Source organism: Netta rufina (assembly GCF_964035555.1).
Source record: "Netta rufina genome assembly, chromosome: 4".
Lineage (NCBI taxonomy): Eukaryota > Metazoa > Chordata > Aves > Anseriformes > Anatidae > Netta > Netta rufina.
In genome coordinates, this window is record NC_140127.1 from 28,610,758 (window position 1) to 28,632,927 (window position 22,170).

General features: G+C 38.1%; 1 protein-coding gene across 1 annotated transcript; it reads left to right on the forward strand.

Annotated features, from left to right (window-relative positions):
- Nucleotides 1-1,602: 1,602 nt before the first annotated feature.
- NAF1 (nuclear assembly factor 1 ribonucleoprotein) lies at nt 1,603-20,128 on the forward strand (the record flags this gene model as incomplete). Its single annotated transcript, XM_084286638.1, has 9 exons — nt 1,603-1,811; nt 3,441-3,579; nt 4,633-4,726; nt 8,278-8,360; nt 9,343-9,503; nt 12,688-12,739; nt 16,462-16,567; nt 17,790-17,867; nt 19,485-20,128. The coding sequence occupies 9 exons, from the start codon at nt 1,603-1,605 to the stop codon at nt 19,865-19,867; spliced, it is 1,305 nt and encodes a 434-aa protein (XP_084142764.1). The 3' UTR covers nt 19,868-20,128.
- Between the last annotated feature and the right edge of the window lie 2,042 nt (nt 20,129-22,170).

A 22,170-nucleotide genomic window follows, 5' to 3' on the forward strand; every position in this document is an offset into this window, starting at 1 on the left:
GTCTATTCTGCTTGGCTTATATATAATTCTAGATAAATATAAAAAACAGCAACAACAAACCGTTATTACTTTATACGCATATTTGTATATGCTTAATTTTCCTACTAAATTCAGGTTGTGTATACTGTGTCGTGTTGTAGAACTACCAGAGGAAGACATCTATTTCCTGTCAGATGCTCACTTGAGCCTGTTTGGGATATTTGTGTAGCACTCTTATGGCATTTTAATCAGCATTGCCCAGGCAGTCTGGAGGACAAGGAATTGTTTTGAGCACCCTTTGAGCTCTGAGCACAGAGTTCTCTCAGAGCTGGAGGGGACATTTCTCACATGGAAAATATGCACGGGGAAATGAGTCTCACTCTCCTCTGCTCTCATCATACTTTCAAATCCCAGTCTTCTTTGCACTCTGCCTTCATCACACGTAATTCTCTTACATTTTTATTCATGGTGTTCCTCTTCAGAATTATATTACACTCTGACGCTCACCTGTTGCCTGAGAGTGAAAACAGGTTTAGCTCTTGATTTGGAAGCCAGTCCACAGGACAGCATGATGAGGCTCTGTCATGGTTGGGAACAAATAGTGTTGGCAAAACGCTGTCAAGTTCTGATTTGGAGTCTGGTTTAAGGGGCTTTTCTGCGGGTTCACAGTCCAAGTGACCTCTAGATGTTGCTTGTCTTTTGCACACCTTTTGGGTTTTGCCATGGATGGATTGTGTTCAATAAAAGGCATGCATTTTGCCTCCCAAGTCACTGTCATTGGGCAGAACTTAAAGCGTGAACATGGAGAAGAGCAGAAGGAATTCCTCTTTTCTGTCCTACATGGGTGGACACCACTGTATGTCAGATCCCTGGGCACTGAGAGGAATGACTCCTAATACACCAGCAGGCTACCTTGTGGAGTTGTGCAAGGCACTGGATACGCACCAAAAAACCCTCTGGCTCCAGAACAGCATGTATTTAAGGCAAATCACCCACAGAAATGCTCATTTATGTTGTGGTGAATAGTTTGGCGATCTGGAGGATGTGGTTCAGCATTGTAGAGCTAGGTATTATTATAGGGTTACTGTTTTAACTTCAGATTTTATTATAAGAAGTTGATAATGGAGAGCTTTTAAACTTTTAAGTTCTAATTAAATAAATCTGCTGTGTGTTATTAGCATATTCAAATTACCGAGACTCACATACCACTAGGCCCTCAAAGCACACCCATGCAAGAGAAACCCCCTAACTCCAACTTTCCTTCGTGGGCAAGCCTAATACAAACAAAATACACGTGGTAAATACCGATTTAATCATAAAATTTATTCGGCGGGACAGGACTTCACGCATCAGAACACAACACGTGGCAGCTGCCCCCACTTTATAAGAGCAGCCCCTACCCCTCCCAAAAAGCGGCGTCCAACCGCGGTGCGTCCCAGGTCACCCCGCCCAGGGCCTTGACTCCCCGAGCCCGCCGCCGCTCCTCCCCAAATGGCGCCCACGGCCGCCCGCCCCTCGCGCAGGCGCGCTGCTCCTCCTCGGGCCCGCCCGGCCCGGCCGAGGCGGCGGCGGCGGGGACCACGTGGGTAGGGGGGGCGGCGGGAGCGCGGCCGGCGGGGCGAGATGGCGGCGCCGGGCGAGATGGCGGCGCAGCAGGAGGTGGCGGCGCAGCAGGAGGTGGCGGCGCAGCTGGAGGCGCTCACCTTCGGCCCCGGCGCGGCGGCCCCGGGCTCTCCTGGCCCCCGGGAGGGCGAGGGGGGAGATGAGGCCGTGCTGCCGCCGGGCGAGGCGGCGTGCTGCTCCCGGCCGGCCGCGGTGGTGGACTCGGAGAGGTGGGTTGGGGAGCGGGGGAGCCGCGCGGCGCTGCCCTGCGGCGCTTCGAGGGGCGGGAGCCGGCCCCCGGTAGTTAGTACACCTCCAAAACAGCGGCTGCGGGGCGCAGAAATCAATGGGAACACGAGAGTTTGGGTTTGTAGAGCATCGTGGCTCGTTGGGCCGCCATCATGTTGAGTGTGGTGCTGGTCCTGGTGCCCCCAGGGTGCCTCTGAACTGCTTTCTGTGACGAGGCACCTGAGAAAGTCTGAACATAGGATTCTTCATAATGAAGGATAACTCTGCTTAGATGTAAGCTGCCTTTCAGCTTCTGAAGCCTGCACGCTTTTAATCAGCTTCAGTGAGTTTCGTGGCTACTTTTTGTTGCAGTTCCCTAATACGAGATTGCCACGTGCCTCTTCTAACCATCAGAAGTTGATGCATAAGAAGTCTGAAGTTCTCCCCATGAGCTTCATTAATGGTTTAATAGTGTAAACCTAGATTGTGGAAATAGTTGGTTTGCTCAGTTCAAGTAGTCCTAGAACATCATAAAGTACAGCAGCGAGTTTCGTGACTTAATCTTTATGTCTGTAGGGACTTCTTTATTGCTTCCAAAATCTGTTGCAGTGATTGTCATCATAATCGTTTATCTGAAAGCTTTAAGCTACAGCACATAGCTCACTGTTCTTCTTACACTTCATTCTTTTATTTTTCTCTCACTACTTGATTTTCAGTAGTCTTTTTGCTATGTTGATTTTGTTCCAAGAAGTCCTTTTTCAAAGGATCTGTTCATGAAAGTGTTACTTTTAGTTGTCTTTATTAGCAATTATTAGAAAAAGTACAACAACAGATAATTGAAAGCCATCAATATGCTTGTTAAGAAGGTGATTTAATATTAAAATAGGTAGAAGGGAGCGTTTTTTGTTTTTATTTATTCCTGTTTGTAAATCCTGCACTATTAACTGTCAGATGGGGTACTAAAACATACGTGCAATCCTACAAATGTTCGACTGTCTCAGTGTGTGTTTGTTAAAGGTTTGTAAGTAGCGTTTTCAGTCAACAGGATAGACTGTTCTGTGTATTTGTTTTTCCCTCTGACTCTTGAGGAAGGAAACTTTTTGCTAAGTGAAACGTGAACATGAGTAATGACTGCTTTTTTACTTTGCCTTTTACTTCAAACATTAAGTGTCCTGGGCAATAAATACTTATGCCAGTGAAAATTACAAAAAAAAAAAAAAAAAAGCGTTGCAAAAATTTTACATTTTTTTTAATAGTGCAAGATACATCAGTTGGAGTAAGTACATGTATTTTCTACTTCCACTTAGCGTTGTGCTAATGTTGGGATTGTGTATCAAGAGTGACTGAGCTATAGTAGGCAGATTAATATGTTATCTTTCAAAACGTCTTGCGGGCACCCAGGTGAGCTGTTACAGTTAGCATTTGTTCTGAAGTGCTGAAGCATTGCTTTTCTCAGTTTTTTAGTGATCTTGTCCAGTGAGTTGTTGGATCAGGAAGGATTGGCGTTCTTATTATACATCTCAGAAAAATGCCTGCTGTCCAAAGGTAGTTGAGTAATGCATGATTTCGGTGTCTTTTTTTAACTTCCATGTATGAGTCCATATTTTAACTCCCATATTTGTTTCATTTAGTGACACAGATTCAGACAGCTCAACTACATCCTCTTCCTCTTCGTGTTCTTCATCAACAGTGTCTGATGAAGATGATCATCCAAATGAGAAGGATAACAGAAGACATTGTGTTAAAACAAAAGATGAGTTGCCCCTGGATGTAAGTAAAAAGTGGTATCTTTAAAATCTCTTCAAGTAGCCTATCTTTAATTGAATTTGATATGCTTTTAAGTTGCAAGAAAATAAACCTAACCTAGTGATTGAATGTACACTAGCTGTACACTAGCTTGCAGTGTTTCTAAATTTGTGTATATTGGCTCTGATGCTATGTTATGTAATCTGGACAAAATTTGGCCTCAGTTTGTTTGTCGAGAAATGAAGATAAGGTGAAGTGTTGATGAGAGCCAGAATAAGATTCTTTTGTTGGAGTGAGTCTTCTGCTGGTAGCTGTTCTGTTTCTGGAGATGAACTTGTAGAAATACAGTTAACTGCTGAAGTTTGGACACTTTTTCCGAATTCAGATGATGTTGAAGGTAACTTACACTAGTTGCACATAGGTTTCATTCCATATAGTCAAAATAACAGCACTGTAACTTACGGAGAAGTACTAGTGTGAGTACATTGGACATGACTAATGAGTTTGTTCAAGTTCAAATACAAGTGTTAAAATCTGCTATCAAAGGCAAAGTTTAAAATTCTGTGTATTCTCTGTGTGGTACTCATTTATGTAGCTGAAGTTCTGCGCTTTTCTCGAAGCTCCTCTCTGATTATCCTCCACTAAATAGAACTTTAAATTAAAGATAATACCTTGACATCCTTCATATTGGTCTGAAGTCAAGGCAATATATGGTCTGTTTTGTGGTTACTGATTATCTAATTGTATGTTGAAAGTGATTTATTATTTAGTTAGGAAGACAAATATGAAGAAATGAAAACATCTATCAGTTGCTGGCTTTATCCGCTTGAATAAAATTAGTGTCTACTTCAGTTGCAATGGAAATACACAGAGTACTGTCTTAATTGAAAAGATGTCTTAAAAAGTGACATTCCCCCAGGATGAGTTCATTTAGAATTATTCTGAAAGATGAATCAAACTAGATTTTTAATGAAATCTTCAAAATGCTAGGCGGTTTTTCTGATTGTCAAGTTTATGTAGCAACAAATTGGTGAATGTATGACGATTATATTCTGAACGTTGATTTTGTGTTTTCAGGAACTGCCTCCAGTTGAAGACTTATCTTTAATTCTACCTGATAATATTGAACTGAAGCTCTTTGGGACAGTTTCCAGTATCATTGAGCAGCTAGGTAGGCAAGATGCATTTACCTTTTACTTAAAATTATGTGTTCATCTTCACATTAGTTGTATATTTAATTGTTCCTCCAAAGTTTCAGTACTGCAGCATTCTGTTCCATAGTGCTGTTAAACATTTCTGTTGATTACCTTGCACTTGTTCAGAGAAGGGGGCAGTAGGTTACCACGTGAGAACTGATCTAATAGACAAACTACTACTAAATGAGTATTGTTTGCATATGCTTTCGTGGGACTTCAATGTTCTGACTTTTGTAAGAAGCCTTTTCTCACCTTGTGTTATGGCCTTTGTATTAATCCTGGCAACAATAAGATTGAGCATGTGCAGTTTTTTGATATCCAAAGATTTTAAATGCTACATATGAATTACATCTGAAGATACAGGAGGTGTGTAAGTGAAAGCACACTGTACAATGCAGTTCCAAGTGCTTGTTTGCAACGCAGCATCTGTTGGATAATTGGTATTTTAAGTAAGTTCATCGTTTTGGCCCCCCGCAGTTCATCCCATTTCTGGCACCTTGACCAAATGCAGGCTGCCATCGTCAGCTGTCATAGGACAGCATGACTAATGTGATTTATAGATGCTGGAGGGTAAGCTTAATAAGATTGAGACACATAATAGATGTAGGCTTGGCTGTAGGCAGTATGTGTTTAGGGATCTTTTCAGCTCTACCTGGCACGTCAGTTTTTGGTATGTGAAATAAGTTTTGCAGAAGCTGGTATTAATGAAACTTCCGTAGTGCATTTGTATTTAAGCGTATTTGAAGTGCTCCATGCTGCTTGAACTGCTTTTAAAGCAATTTTCCTAGGAGAATTGGAGATTTGAAAATAGTATATTTATGTTGAATGGGAAAACAAAAAGAATGAAGCATATAGCTTTTGCTATTAAAATTTTTGTATTGTAAAAACAAACAAAAAACTCCAGGGGATACAAGCTATTCATCCACAATTTTGTTGTTGTTGCTTTAGAGTTCATCTCAATCTTTGACCCGAAGCTGTCTTGAAAGAATTGAAGGTAGTTGTCTGGCCATTGAAGGTAGTTGTCTGGCCTATTTTACTCATCTTTTCTCACGTATTTATAATGATGAGGGCTGTTTTCAGCTGAAACAATAGTTTGAAAAGAAGTTGGAAGTTAAATATTCAAGAGAGAGATTACAGCTATTCTTACCTTAGGTTTAGAGTGTGAATGCTTAAATGAAGTTACTTTTAAAGACTTTGGTTTTGAAAATTGTCCTCATTTTTCAATTGTTACTGGTGAATAGAACCTCTAGACATCCTGTCTGTATACTGAAAGGTGACAACTTTAATATGCATTCTGCTTTGTGTAACTGGAACATGTGTACTGCTGATTTTATGCTGGTTGGTGAAAATTAGAAAACACAACAGTAAACAAGTATGAAGTAAAGATCAAAGTGTGTAGTAAAACCCCAATATATGTTAATTCCTGTTTTTTCTGCCTTGCTTTGTGGCTTCCTCCATCTGCATGTTTTCTTTTCAGTTCTGCTGGAAACAGGTGTCTGAGAGGCCTCAATTTCAATTGATTTATGGCCATATCAGGGGTTCTGTCAATTAACTTCAGATTGTTTTTGATTTTTGACCTAAATAGAAACCTGTGTATACCAAATTTGTATCAGGTACACATGTGTTGAAGACTTGGAAATTGCAAAACTATTAACATAGTAATCAGTATCCTGAACTCCTTCTGCCCCTTTGATTATACTTGGAAGATTTCTACAGAAAACGGTAGAGATTTCTGATAAAATCTGCAATGTCTGTATGCTGATGTCTGATGTCTGTAAGTAGGCATACTATGAGGTCAAGTTAGGGGTAGAAAAACAAGATTAATGAGTGCTTCACAGTAGTTAGGAGAATGGTAGTTATTTTGGTGAACATAAACTTCTGTTCAGTGTATCAACGTTTAACAGAACTTTTGCTGTGTTTTGCTTCAAGGTGCTTAACAGAAAAATTCATCTCTGGGTTGTAGCCTGGAAAGTAAACAGCTTTAGTGTGTATATATATAGCAAACCTGCCTTAGGATTGCATTCTGTGGTCCTGGAAGAGTTGAAGCTTAAGGATTTTGTTAGGCTAGGGTAGGGGGGACTATAGGTCAAATCAGTTGTAGGTTAAAATCTCATAGTGGTTCTCCCTGCTTTTGTTGGAGCTTATGGTTGCTAGAATGCCTTCCTTGGCATACTTGAAGACTGGGATCTGTAAGTGGTCAATTCGAGTTGAGAACTTTGTGTGTATTTGCCTTTTTTTTTTTTTTTTTTTTTTGTAGGATATATTTCTCATGAGGATTAAACAACATACTGGGCTTCTTTCGCCCTACATTTTATCATATAGGTAGACACAAAACAGTGATTTCCCTGTCTCACAAAATTCAGTAAACTGTTAAGTCTGTAGCATTGTCACAGGCTTGCTTGGCATATCACGCTTGCAGATCGAAATAGCAGCTGAGCCTTAGGAGGTTTTGCTTGAGGAGGTGTTTGCTTTAAGTTCTGTTACATAAGTTTGGAAGATTTTTGTTAGTTTCTGGAGGAGTCTGAAAGTGATGTTAAGGGCTTGAATATTTGATGATTGAGGAATTGAAAATAGTTAATTTAGCATTATTTTTTAAAGGTGGAGAAGATCACCTTCAGAATCAGAAGGTTTGAGTATGATGCTCCTAGACTGCTGATAGCTTTAAGTGTAGTTTCTACTGAATGTAAAGGAAGACGATATTTCTGTTTTCTTAAGCAAAAAAGAAAAAAACGAGTGAAGTATTCTAAAGACTCCAGTAAAGAGTAAGCTATTTATCCTTGAATCTGGAAAACCTAAAAATAAAGTTGATTCATAGGCTGTATATCATCAAATTGTGTATTTAACACAGGAAAAGCATACGTCTCTGTCCCTTTCTAAGTACGTAAGTCTCCTAAGCATTTCATCTTTTAAGGTGTTAGAATGACTTGATCAGTTTGACCACTCATACCATCATTAATCATGAATTAGGCCCAAATGTAGGATGAGACTACTGTATGACACTGAAGTGCAAAAATATTTCAAATTGCGTATCTGTATACAGAACTGATAAATGACGCTCCTGGTTACTGCTGTGATTGCACTGTTTGGCATAATTTTTAACTTACTAGGGGAAATTAATAGCTATTTCTTTTCTTTTTTTTTTCTGGTGGATTTTTTTTTGGAATATTAAGGCAGAACATAACATGCACATGCATCTATACTCACATGCGAAAAAATCGCAGCCTCCCCCACAAATTATTGTTGCTGTTAAGAAACAGCCTGAGGAAGTGCAATAGGTAATTCACATATATGTATCTGAGACTTCTGTTTTGTATCTGATAGTTCTATAAACCAGTGTAAATCTTCTCATTCAGATCACTGGAGAACGTTTTAAATGACTGTAAGAAATTTTGTATGTGCGCAATAATTTTGGGGTGAAGCTGACGATTAGTTTATAAATAGAGATATTTTTCTTGTATTCCTCTGCAATTAAGTACATACTGCTCCTGAAACGTAAAATTCTAATTGCTTTTTTTTTCCATTGTAGTAATAATTGAATCTGTGAGAGGCCTACCTCCAATAAATGAGGAAAGCATAATTTTTAAAGAAGATCGGCAAGCTGCAGGAAAGGTGTGTGTGTAAAGTGTAAAAACCTGTTATTCTAATATTAAATTCAAAGTATTTTATTTTGCAACAAATAGTATTTGAGTCAACTGAAAGACATTTCCTTTATGCATAGTTTTTCCTTGAACTTTTGGGTTTTTTTAGTCATCTGATTTCTTTAATCTTAAAAATTCCAAGCCTGGAACTCATTGCATCCATATAGAATGACAATATGTGGTCTGTTATCTGATTCTGTCATTTGATATGACTGCTTATGGAAATAGAGGTTGCTTTAATAATAATCTTTGCTCTTTTATTGCCAGGATTTGTGGCAAAGATTGGAGAAATTAAAATTGGCTTTCCAGGAAAACACAGGAATCGTTATGTATGTGTACTCTGGTGGTACAGGTTTAGGCTAGTGTGTGCTTTAAGAAGAATGTTTCCTGATAGGGGTATTACATTGAATTCTGTATATGCTATGGAGAAAGTGACACCTCTAGGTGATGGCTTTCTACCAGAATATTTATCTGTACTAGATGTGAGTGGAACACTGGAAAACGTCAAATTGCAGGTGTCCCATACATCTCAGAATTCTCTGTTCTCCATTGAAAAGACATGGAAACTAACATAAAGGCATCTCCTAGAGATGGACTTTAGGAGTAAACAGTCAGGAGATTGTTCAGGTGTTGATTTACTCAGATTTGAAAGCATAATCAAGAGAGGAACAGAAGTCTGACAAAAGGAAAGATTACTAAAGTGAAGGAAACAGTGAAAGCAGTGCAGTTGGGAGGGTGAAGGCAGTATTAGCATGTGAAAATACACTGTCAAACGAATGTAGTAATAAAGGTAAAACATGAGAATCACTTGATCTGATGCTGCAATTTGAAAACACATGAATTCAAGTTGATTAACATAATGCAAGTTATGTTAAAGCTTCACGGTTGTTTGTGATTAAATTAGTTAACTAATTTTGGTGGTGTATTTTAAAATGATTTTTTGTCTCTTTCAGATATTTGAGATATTTGGTCCTGTTATGCATCCCTTCTATGTGTTACGATTTAACAGCCCAGAGCATATCAAAGAGAAAAGTATTAATGTGCAAGATAACATGTATTTTGCTCCATCGGTGCAGGACTTCACCCAGTATATATTTGCAGAGAAACTGAGACAGTAAGTAGCACATCTTCTCTAGTCTGGTTATAACTTTTTTTAATGTAGCTGAAAATGCTGAATCGAAGTTTAGCCTTGAGTACTTCTTCATAGTATCAGCCTGCCTGAGGAAAGTATGATGTATGAATAGGGTTTGTTGCCATCTCAAAGATGAGTACTCAAAGCTAAGGACGAAGAAACAGGGCATGGTAACTGTTGGCTAAACATTAATTTTCTAATAATGAAATGTCTGAGATAACTGTAGGTTTAAAGAAGTTCTGTCACATGTGACTAAGTCCCTATTTGTTAGGATTAGTTCTCATTTGACTCACTATCACAGAGAAAAATTGTAACATTTGGTGTCTGTATAAATTACAACTTCAGTCAGTATTTTTACTGATTTTTTTTTTTTTTTATTGACCAAGGATATAGCAAGGCCTGCAAGGTTTTTTCTTTGAAAGCAGCAGGTATTTTTAAAAAATGTATAGACCACTTTCAGCGGAGACCTTTAAAATAGATGGAAGCAGTAGGGTGAGAAAGCTTTGTTTTTCTGCATGAAGCTGGTCTTCTATAATTTGCAAGTGAACTTTGTTGCTTAGCGCAGTAGTTGTACAGACTTAATAATCTGCTTACTGCATCAATAACTGTAGGCCAAACTCAGCATCTGAGATGTGAGATCAGTTTTATAATTTGTTGTATGCTTTGCAAGTAGTTTTGGGAACTGCTTGTTTTATTTCAGTAATACTTAACTACTGTGGTACGAAATTGAACACTAGGTAAGATGTTCAACACTTCCACGTCTTATCACTGCAGTTGAGCAGCATGTCAGACCTTGCTTCTTGCCTTGCATAAAAATGATACATGTGAACAAGTCTAGTCCAAAGTAACCAGCATTTGAGAATGGTGGTCCTGTGTCAGTTTTATTTCACTGGAACTTTTATTTTTGATGTATTTTGTCAGTGAAGGTTCTTAAGTTTTTGTGACACCATTGGTACTATCTGTTGAAGCTACCTTCTCACAAAGCAGGTAGGATAGATAGATCCTGCCAGTGGAAATGGATAAACAACTTCCATGTCTTATCTCTGCTGTAACATCTATATAAAGAAACCAAGATGGCATGGACAGTAGAAGAATTCAGCTTCAGTCAGTGGTTTATGGTAGGGCTTTTGGACTGTGGATTACAAATTTGATGACGAGTGATTTTGTTCCCTGCTCTTGATTAGATTACTTCGCTCTGCAGATTGGTCTGTGAAGTGTTGTCAGCTTAAAAGTTTTAAAAAAATGCTACTCAGAACTGTAGTGGTGCTTTGAAATGGAAAGCAATCAGAATTAAGATCTAAAAAAAACTTAAGTTTGAAGCTTTTTAGAAATCTGCTTGCATTGTGCAAAATTGCAGTGGTGTGAACAGGCTTTATGCATTAAAGGAGAAGATAATGGAAGTATCAGTATTTAGTAGATAGTGCCAAGTTTCTTGAATGCAAAATGACTTAATAAAAGTAATGTGTGGATTTTTGTCTGCATTGACTGAAACACAATAATTCAAAGAAGCTCATGTATTTTCATGGTTCCTATGAGTCACCTTTTTGTTAGACTTCTAGGTTTTACAGTACCTGAATTCAGAAATCTAAGAATTAGTGTCCTGCTCTTTGCAGAAGATTAAGTATCTCAAAGGATGGAAATTGTTCTGTTGTGCTGAAATGGTGAAGGTTGCCTTGGCAGAGTGAGATAAACTACTTTAAGATTAGGAAAACATAAGATGAATTTTGCAGTTAGTAGTACTACGTATTGCCTAGTGACGACAGGTTTTGAAGTCTTGTTTATGCTCTGGTATTTCTGGAGGGAGTTTATTACCCTGAAACAAGAAGGTGAGAGGAAGAAACAATGAACTTTGTTCATAATAAATATTCTTCCTTTCTTCAATGCCTTGTTAGTGTTTTCTGTAGCCTAGAAATTAATGGGTTGCGTTCTGAGGTGTTTTCCTGATAATCACGGTGGTGTTGTCTTTAAGGTTTTCTAACCATACATAAAGATTGAGCTTCAGTTTTACGGGTAGGAATTGAGGCACAAAGCACTTCGAGATGAGTTGCCTGTATTCTCTTGGGCTGTCTTTCAGGTCTGTTTAAGTCCAGGCAGCATGGAGTTGGTCATGTACATCAGTGTTGCTGTTGTAGCTTGATTTTTGTTGACTTGCTGATTACATAATGCTTGGTTATTAGAGCATTGTTTGTAGATATTTCATATAGAACACTTTTCTAAACTTACATGGCTCCATTTTACAAGTATGCATTTTAGCATTTTGTTTAGTTTGCATAAGTAAAGATTGTCTTGAAATTACAGACCAAAATATATTAAATTTTCAAGAAGCATATTTGACAGACTTCTAAATTAAATTTGTTCCAGAGTTGCTACTGATCAATGAAATTGCTTGATTTTTTAAATGGAGTTCTTGAAGTGGTGAGAGAAATAAATGGCACCAATTCAGAATTCTTTTGGGGCAAGAACGTTTTTTGTGAGTTGTTTTTGCTTCTTCACATGTCTTTTGTCTTAAATTTTAATTTTATATTTACAACCATCTATTAACTGATTATCTAGTTAATGCTATCTTAATAGAATTGTAAGCCAAGCCTAGGGTTTTGATTCTGAAGTTGCTTTGCGATAGATGGACTTGAAGCCCATATCCTTCTAGACAAATTCTTTACTCTTTTCAACTGGAGATAACAGAATAAGGGTATAAGGGAAGAATAAGAAATTTTATGACGGTAGTTATCATAAGAAATTTCTGGTGACTTGTCCCAATTATTTCAAGCAATTTAGGTTTAAAAGGACGTGTTGGGAGGATACTGGTCGCAGCTTAATATTAGCTGTCTGAAGTGTTTTGTCTACTCAAAGGAGGAAAGTGTTTTCAAGTGGCCTGTCTGGTGAAGCCCTAAGTTGACACATACATTACTGTTTGTTTAGAAAAAAATGTGGGAAAAAAATAAATGCTTCTTTAAAAACAGGCATATATCCTGGTATATCAGATAAGTCTGGAAGAAAGTATTACCCTACTTGCTACACTACGGTTTTCATACAAATTATTTTTTAACCTGAAATATGTTACTATACCACGAGTGAAACATGAGATGTTTCATAGCCTCCTTAAAACTTCTTACTTCTTGACTTCTTACTTCTTGATTGTGTAACACTCTGTGTTTTTTACTTTTAGGGAGAAGGGGTCAGATGCATCTTGGAAGAATGACCAAGAACCGCCACCTGAAGTAAGTATATATAGTTTGTTCTATTTTTTTTTGAAAATGTATATAGAAAACATTCTGTGCAGTGTGATTAATTACCAATTTATTTTTTTTAAGCATACAAGGGTTTGATATAACTTTTGTAAAGAGCATCTGCTTTCCTTGGAGAGGCCTACCAGTCAGTAGGAGAGAGATTTAGTTATCTTTTTTACTTTTTGCAGTTTGAAATGTATGTATCTTTATTTTCAGTTTTTCCAGTTCTTCAAGAATGTGTTTGGAAACCTGAATGATCAACTTTCAGTAGCAAAAACTATTACTTTGCCAGATAGTTCTGCTTCTGCTAGGGCATTTTTGTCTTTGCTGTGCTTTCACAGTATCTTTGCCTTTCACCCTGACATAACCAATCCTTTGTATATAAAGGTTTCCTAGTATTCTACAAGATTGGATGTTAGTCTCTTAGATTAATGTGACACCTGTTCTGTTGCATTCTTTGAATGGCTCCTTGTTAAGGTTTCCCTACTGTTTCCTATTAAAATGCCAGTGTAACAAGATGAGCTTTTTCCATACAAAGGCAGTCATATATGATGATACAGAAACAAGAGCTCTTCACAACCATCACTTATTGTAGGATCTCTAATGACTTCAGTGACCAGCCTTTCTCTCTAGTGCTCTTTAACACCAATTTTAACTGATTCGTTATTTTTCATGACTATTTGCCTCTTTATTAACAGCCACAAACGGTGTTTTTATTGATGTGACATCATGAGACTGATTTTTCTGGCTTAAAGCTCCCATTTTTCCATGCAATTTTTACTTTAAGCCTAACTTACACAAAATAGCTCAAAGTCCTAGAAGCCTCAAATAGTGTACTAAAATGATCTTAAAATTAACTGCTTTTTCTGAATTTTATGAAAGTTTGACAGGTTAGTGTAGTTCCACAGAACATGGTTCCAAATATAAACTATAGGTAGGAAAGGGCTTTTAGTTGTTTGGTTCCAAATATAAACTATAGGTAGGAAAGGGCTTTTAGTTGTTTAGTTGTTTCCATGTTTTTGTTGTTCTAAGCAATACTGCATTAACATACCTTATCCTGGTTCGTTGTTCTGGCTTGAAGGAGAAGTATGTGAGTTTTTTGTAAGGTTTGAAGATACGTGCTGTAATGATGTATCAGTTTGTCAATCCAGAATGTTGCTTTATTTAGTATGGGGTATGGATTTCAAAATACTTTTTCTTCCCACAAGCTGAATTAAGTTGAGCAGTGTGAACTTCTCACAAAGAATGCTCGTTTAACACTTCTGAATGTAGGTTTCCTTCCTTTGTTGGGAAGACATCTCACCAAGAATTATCATTTGAGAATTGGAAGTGTTGCACAGATTTAGACTGTAGATATGTGACTAACAGAGACTGTATGCTTTTGGCTAAGCCTAGCTTTTTGGTGGTGATATAAAATGTGCTCATAGGTTAATGGTAAGTTCTTAATTTCATAGCTGTATTTTAAAGCTATTCAGGGGGTAAGCATGTAAATGCTTAATTTGAATTTGTGGGTGTCTAAGTAACTTTAAAATCTGGCTGTGTATAGTGAAGCACTCAAGTCTTTAGCAGATACAGGTTCACTGCTTTTTCCAAAGTTGATAATTATTTACAAAAAGATTTTTTTCTAAGATGATCTGGTGTCTTTGAGTATTAGAACCTGAAAGTACCGAGGGAACTTTGCTGTACTTCATGATAGGAAGAAAGGAAGGAGATTTGAAAGAAATCATTGCTGGCAAGGATGGGCGTTGGGTTTTGTGACACCTTTCTGACTTAGCGATGTGCATGCTTACTGTTTTGTAGAAAACAATACACAACAGCTTGTAATCCTTAATTAGGCTAATCTTTGGATAGTTCTGTAGTTACACATTACCCTGGGATAACCAGGCTGTGACAGCTGATGAGCTGGTAGAAAGTATCTTCTGCTTTGAAGGCAATAACTGTTGACAGGGGTGCAGATTTAATTTTATGCTACTGATGCTTGAAATTGTCTCATAGAGCCAGGCTCCTTCAGAGCCCTCAGCTGGCAGTTGATTCCATAGCTTGTCTGGCAAGCTCCCCCAGTGAACTGCGTGGAGTTTTGGAGTCAGTTCTTTTGATGCTATGAAGTTCTATTTTTCCATGAACCTTAACTTAATCCTGGCTAGGTCTTTCATGCTTCTTACCTTTTTTAAGGTATGGGATAAGTGTTTCTTTTGCCACAGGCTTGTAATTAGCCTACTTTAGCTGTAGACTCAGCAGTACAATTTCTCTAGGGTCTTTAGGGTCATAGGATGTCTTTAGGGTCATAGGATGACAATGCATGGTGTTTTGGTGCAAGGCCAGCAGGAGGAGATAACTGTGACTTCTCTGAGGTAGCTTTTGTGGAGTGTCACGTGAAAATGAGGTGGCAGCAGAAGGTACCTGTTGTTTGTTACTTCTGTTCTGCTTGAGGATGATGTATTTAGTCCTTAGAAAAATGCAGAAGCTAGCAAGAGATTTTACTTCATAGTATGTAGTACTGTTGTATTCCTTGTGGCTTTTTGGAGTGTAAGAATATAATCCAGTTACGCAGAAGAGGAAGTAATTGTATTCAGAATTAACATTTAGGTTGCTTTTTTTCCTAGCAGTGTATCCGTGCTGGGTTTTTTAGATGTGTGCTCTGAAGCAATACATCAGGAAACAGCAAAAACCTTCCTTTTGGAACTGGGGTAGGTAGGGGTTGTGCCCCTCACCCCCCTTAGTCACACAAGGGAGCAGTCTTTTGAGGAACTAGTTATGCTAACAGATTTCTTTGTTGCTGTTAATAACCCCTCCTTGTTCTATGTGTAAGCTAGGGTTCTAAAGGTAGCAAAACCTTGCCTAATAGGAACAAAATGTTGCAGTGGCATTGAGTCTACTGTAAATTACAACATTCTTCAAAACTGAAAATTCCTTTGAAATAACATTGCTATTGAAAGCTTAACAGACAAGAACAATATTATTAGAATCTCACTAGTCTAAAATTGTCAGTACATATTAATTTTCTGTAGCTTAATGTAGTTAAATTTAACTGCTCAGTTCAGTGTTGGTCATGAAAATCTTAGATTATTAAAATAACCCATATATTAATTTACCTACTCTGTACTTTAAATAACATGTAACCCCTTGCAAGATTTTTGTTGGTAATTACTAGCCAACTTCCTCAGTTTCACTCAGCTACTGCTGTATTACTCTTTTCCTCTTAATTTTGGTGAGAACTAGGTGAATTGTCTGTATTGGGTTGTATTGGGAAGAGTGAGATAGAATCCTTGGTAGACTTGTGTTGAATTGCATGCAAGTTCTGAAAATCTTCACTGCAGTTTTTAGCAGTAAGCTGTGAAAGGTATTCATGAAAAAGGATGTGCGCTTAAATCTGTTGCGTGTCATACAATTGTTTTTTTTTTCTTACTAACTTCAAGGCAAAAATATGTTCAGTGCTTGAATGTTGCTGTTTTTAGGAAAATTGGAAAGAATAACTGAGAATTGTCCAATTGTTTTCTGAGAAATTTGTGGAGTGTTAAGGTTCTGATTGTTGAGAAGCCAGCTGAACATATGATGGCTCTTAGAATGCAAAACAGGAAAGTGCAGCTTCAGTATTTTTCAAAGCTGACTGCAGGATGCAGTGTTTTCTAAATACTGATTTATTGCTAGAACTGAAGTTTTTTGTACATTTTTTTAATATTTTAATGGCTTTTTTCTCTTCTTTTTTTAACCAGGCCTTGGACTACAGTGATGATGAGAAGGAGAGAGAGGCAAAACAAAGGAAAAAGAAGGCTCAAAATCAAGGAAGGAAGAAATTCAGATCAGAAACAAATACATCAGGTGAGTGAACACTGGGAGAATGCTTTCATCTGTCAGATATCATTGTGCTTTTCATACAGCAGATCTTAAAAATTGTTTTCATACAGTTGATAAATGTTTGTGTACTTTCCAAAGCTGAGTGTTTGAATCTGTGACTGTTCCTTACTTTCTAAGGAAAATCAGCAATTTTTTTTCCATTAAGCTGAGAAAGAAATAGTATAGAGCAGGGTAGTTGTCAGAGGAGACTCAAAGCCTCTAAGGTAGATGGTGTGATCTAATACACAGCAAGGATAGAGAGCACATGCCACCTTTCAGACTTCGGAGCTTGCTTATTGCAGAGGTCATTGTGGCCTAAGTTCAACCTATGCCATTGAATGTAGGGAGAAGATAAAGGAAAACCATGTATGATTTTTGGAAAACCGTTTATTTGAGACTCAAGGAGAGGATGCCAGTCTTCAATGCAGAACTTCTCTTCCTAAAAAGGAAGCTCTTTTTCACCCAAGGCATATTAATACCTCTCATTAATTAACTACCTGTCTTTAGCTCTCTGAGATCCCCTGTTCACCTGTCATAGTCATTAGATAAACTTGGAGTAGATTAGTGAACTGTGTAGTTTTTCAAAATATATGCACTGTTCTTCACTTCTTCCTGCTGTTGACAGATCATTCGCATGTGTATGTTTGCAGCTGTGCTGTTTGCAGTAACTGAATTTTCCTATGTCTTCACTTGTGTCTCTAGTGACAAAAACATTCTTATTGTCATTTTGGCTGAAAATTTTAAATTCAGTCTTACTTTGATATTACTGATATGCTTCTGTTATGTGCTTTCTGTACTTCTTTTAAATACTGGTGACCCACCTTACCTCCACTCTTTTTCTGCTACTGCTTGCATATCAGTTTGCTGCTTCTGTCTGCTCCATTTTTGCTGTGCATTGCTTTTGCATTGAAAAAATCATTATTAGTCATACCATTGGACAAATCTTTCTTGGACTGACTCCTGCCATGAGTTTGCTGCCTTTTAGTACAGTTGCTAGGCATGGCACCCCCACCCACTGAACCTCTTTTCTCTATAGCTTGTAAGTCAGCAGCTGTCCTTTTAACTGTTTTCCTCTGTGTAAAGTTCATCCCTTCTTTCATAGCTGATTTTCATTTTCTCTCCTGGTTTCTGCTTATCTGCACTGCATAAGGCATATTTTCTAGCATGTCCTTATTCTGCCAGCTTACTGCGGACGTGTCTTTCCTAGGGCTTGCTGAGGCTGTTACTGAACTGCTGTACATAACTGAGGACAGAACAGGACGAGCTTTCTCAGTGTTTCAAGGAAGTATGAGTTATGATTTACTGAGCTTGTTATTCATAAATAACACGTTTTAAAGTTGGTGTTACTTGCAGTTTACTTTTGGCTATGGAATTCAGCAGCAAGGATGGCTGCTAAGTTGGAGCACAAACTCAGTCTCAGCTGGAGTTTTATATGGTTGCATTTTCATAAAACTCCAGGTACATTAAAAATTGCTCCTTGTTACAGTCTTTAATAAGAACTAAAAGAACATGAAGTAATTTCACAAGTGCTTCCCAAAGGGCTGGATGCAGCAAAGGAATCAAAGGTCCTAATCCCCCCATGAAAACAGCTAGGAATCTTGGTATTAACTGTTTTCACAGATCTGTTTTTTTACAGATGAAATTGTTTTGCAATCTAGCACCAAGGATTAGGTCCAGATAACTCAAATTCAATGACTTTGTTGTGGTGTTATGTACTTACTTATTACTTGTATTTCTAACCCTAAAATCTTTAAGAGATCATGTTTCTGTATAAATTCTGTAGCCTTTTGAATATCTTAGCAACTTCCGGGAAATTTTTGTAATGTTGTAATGCTCTTCATGTAGTCCTTATGCAATTCTACAGAATGGATGTCATGAATACCCTTACAGTATTCATATAAACTGGCTGCACATTTATCATGAACCTTAAACGTATGCTTACAGTGTGACCTGTACAGGAAAAAAATCTTTGAAAGATGAATGCTGGAAGTTAATTGGCTAAAGATTTAGGTCTGCCTTTTCCCCCGATAGAGTTGATTAACTTCATTAAATTGGAGTTGAAACAATTTGTCCTGTATCTGCTATAATACCAAAGATGTGTCTTGAAAGATGTGTAGCACTTTAGTGCAATCAATGCAGTGTCTAGTACATTGGCTTAAAACATGATAAATATCTGTCATATATCTGCCTAGATATGTCTTGAATAGTAAGTTGTTACTAAGATAACTTCTGACACCACATTTGCAGTAGTTATTTGAGTAGCAATTAGTTAAGTAAAATAACTTGTTTTCTGTTACACCTATAAGCACATGGATTTTAACACCACAAACTCTGGAAGTCGTGAGGAAATATCCTTAAGTGCTTAATGTTGAGTAATTCCAGTAGTAGTTTGCAGCATAATGAAAATGTGAAAAACTAAAAATGAAAATGAAAAACTAAAGATGGAATAAGGACTGCTCATCTTTGTAGTGTGTTGCTAAATCTGGTCTTATGTTGAAACTTCTAAAATACTTGGTTTGAGTGTTTGCATGGTTTGTTAATGCAAGTGAAAATGCCTAGAGGGGAAGAACGTTGAAGTTTCCTTCTTAATGATTGAATTTGCAGCACTCAGGATCATTCTTTCTATATTACTCCAATAAGTAAAGATTAGTTGCTAAACAGTAGACTTGCCAGTACTTCTTTGTTCTACTTGCCAGTATTGTAGAGAAGGTTACACTTCCAATTTCATTGACTTCAACTTCTGATGTATGATCTTAAAACAGACTTAACTGTATACTGTAGTAAGCTCTCTCAATACAGGTTAGGTATTTGTTTGTATTTGAAGACAGAAGTGATTCTTGAAAGGTTTGTGAGGACTAAACTTAAACTTTCCAAAATACTAAAACTTTTTTTTGTTTTAAAGATGAGTACAAAGGAGCTCATCAGCCAGTGCAACAGCCTGCTCAAAGTTATTCAAGGGGGTACCATGACAGACAGTTCTCTGGTGTTCCATTTCCTCCACCATCAGGACCTCGAGGATTTTCAAGACCTCAAATGAGACCGCCACAGGCATACTATTCAGACAACAGAATACATCATGAGTCTCCGGTGTTCCGGCAGCCTTACAGAAGTGAAAATCCAATGATGCAGCAGTATCCCTTTCCTCCTCCAGTTTTTGGTTCCAGTAATCAGATGCATCAATTTCACCATCCACCTTCAAATCTAAACATGGCTTGGATGGGCCCAAATGTGTACAACTCATCGTACCCATTTTTGCCACCACCACCTCCACCTCCTCCAAGATAGTCATCAATCTCACTTCAAGCCTTGCTAAGTTTCCATAAACTTATGGCTGCCAAGACTGCATTCCATTATTTTGGAGATACTTTATTTTTTTCTGCAAGAATAGAACAAATGCAGAGTTCAGTGCTTTGTGGGATATCCACAGAAATTTTTTTCTATTTCTTTTCTGTTTCAAAAAATGTATGATTAAAATTACATTATTATATAATGGTTTATTTTTGTAATATCTACCAGCTTGGGGTGATAATAAAAACTTTTCAGAGATTGGTGTATAGTGTTTGAAGTGTTTTGTACTAAATAGAAGCTTAATAACTGCTCTTTCATGGTGATAGGGGATATTCGGCATAGATGTTTTTTAATAGTTCTTAGATGAATTGGATACTGCTATGCTGAGCTGTCACTTGTTTGAATTTGTGCAAGTTTTGAAATCTTACATGGAAAATAAAATTTGATACCTAATTTTTAATTCAAGCTTACCCCTGTTTATGTAAGGTATAAACTCCTGTGATCCAGCTTCTAACATTTCATTAATTTCATGTTAATTGGCAGACTAGAGCTGGATTGTCTGTTAGAATAATTGCTGCAGTAGCTAGATCAGACTGGACCAACAGCTAAATTACTCTGTTGGATTTAGTATCCTACAGTAGCTATAGAAGGACAACAGTGAAACCTATTGAACAGATGTTTTGAAATTAGTTTTAGGATGTAATTGCATGGACTGGGGAAAAGAAAAGCTGTCAATCTCTCCAACCTGTTTTTTTGGATACAAAACGCAGGTAGCACTGGATGCTGTTTGGCTGTCTTTACAGTCAAAACTGTCTCCTCTAAAACAATGAGGTTCATCAACTTTGCCAGCCCGCTTCTGGGAGGGAGCAGACTAGTCAACTGAAGACAGTCTGGAACAACTTCTTGGCCAAAGGGTCCATCCAACAATTGCACCTCCATAGCCTCCAATGGAGTCTCTCTGGGTGGTTGGCTACAGTAGAAGCAGGACAGACATTAAAGCATAGTCACACCATTGAACTGATTTACAGAGCTGTGTGCTCAATATTTCTATTCTCAAACTCACTGGCCTCATTAGTTTCTTTGGATATCTATTGAAAGACTAATTAGGCTTGCCAGGTGTTGCTTAGTATTAAGATTAATTTATATTGGGTTTACATGGCAAGGTTTCAGTAGTGGGGGGCTGCAGGCATGGCCTCTGTGAGAAGAGTCCAGAAGCTGCCCCATGTTGGGTGGGGGGGGTCAGATGCCTCCAAAAGGCACTGGCCGCAGAGCTGACTTAGTAAGTGATGTTGTGTTTGCCTCTGTGAGAGCAGATTTAAGAAGGGGGGGGGGGGAACCTGCTGCACAACAGCAGCTGGGAGAAAGGAGTGAGAAGCAGCCCTGCAGCCCCCAAGGTGAGCATAGCAGGAGGTGCTCCAGGCATGCAGCAGCAGTTCCCCTGCAGCCTGTGGAGAGGCCCCTGGTGGAGCAGGCTGTCCCCCTGCAGCCTGTGGGTCCCACATGGAGCAGATCTCCACGCTGCAGCCCGTGGAGGAGCCCCTGGTGGAGCAGGTGGATGTGGCCTGGAGGAGGCTGCAGCCCGTGGAGAGCCCCTGCACTGGGGCTTTGCAAGTCTGGGTAGTCACCATGTTTTGAATACAGAAAATGTATTTCATAATTCGTAGTGAATGCGTTGTGAGCTATGCTGTTCAGGGGTTCAACATGAATAGGAGTGGAAGGAAAATGCTACTATGCCTTATCTTCCATGTGGAATAACTTAACCTGCAAATTCATTTACGTTTGTTCAACTAGCCAATGTAATCTACTATTTAGGGTGGAATACTGATTTTTTTTTCAAATAAGGTATTTGTTCTGCGAATCCCAAATATGTTTATGTAATATTAAATGTTTTCTCACTTTTTCATCTGAGTATTAGGATTTAGGAGGGTTTAGGTTTTATTAAATTGTTAGGTTAGAACCTTATAATAGCATTCATTCAATAAAATAGTTGGGAAGCTTAATCCCTGCAGAAGAAGAGAACATTTTTTGTTTTGTAGCTATTCTTTCCTCGCAGAGGGGATTAAAGCAATGTTAACATCAGGAAAGTTTAAAGTCCAGAACACAGTTTTCACAGGTGCCAAAAGTAGTCAGTAGCTCAGTGATTGTTACGTTTTGGGGCTGTGACAGGTCAGAGGCAAGTCTTAAGCAATGGTTTCTAGTAGACCAGTATTTATATTCTCTGTGACTCATGTCTGTTTTCAGATTCAGCCCAGAGAGCTGCAAGAGTTCTGCTACATTTTTTAAACATTTTTGGTTATTCT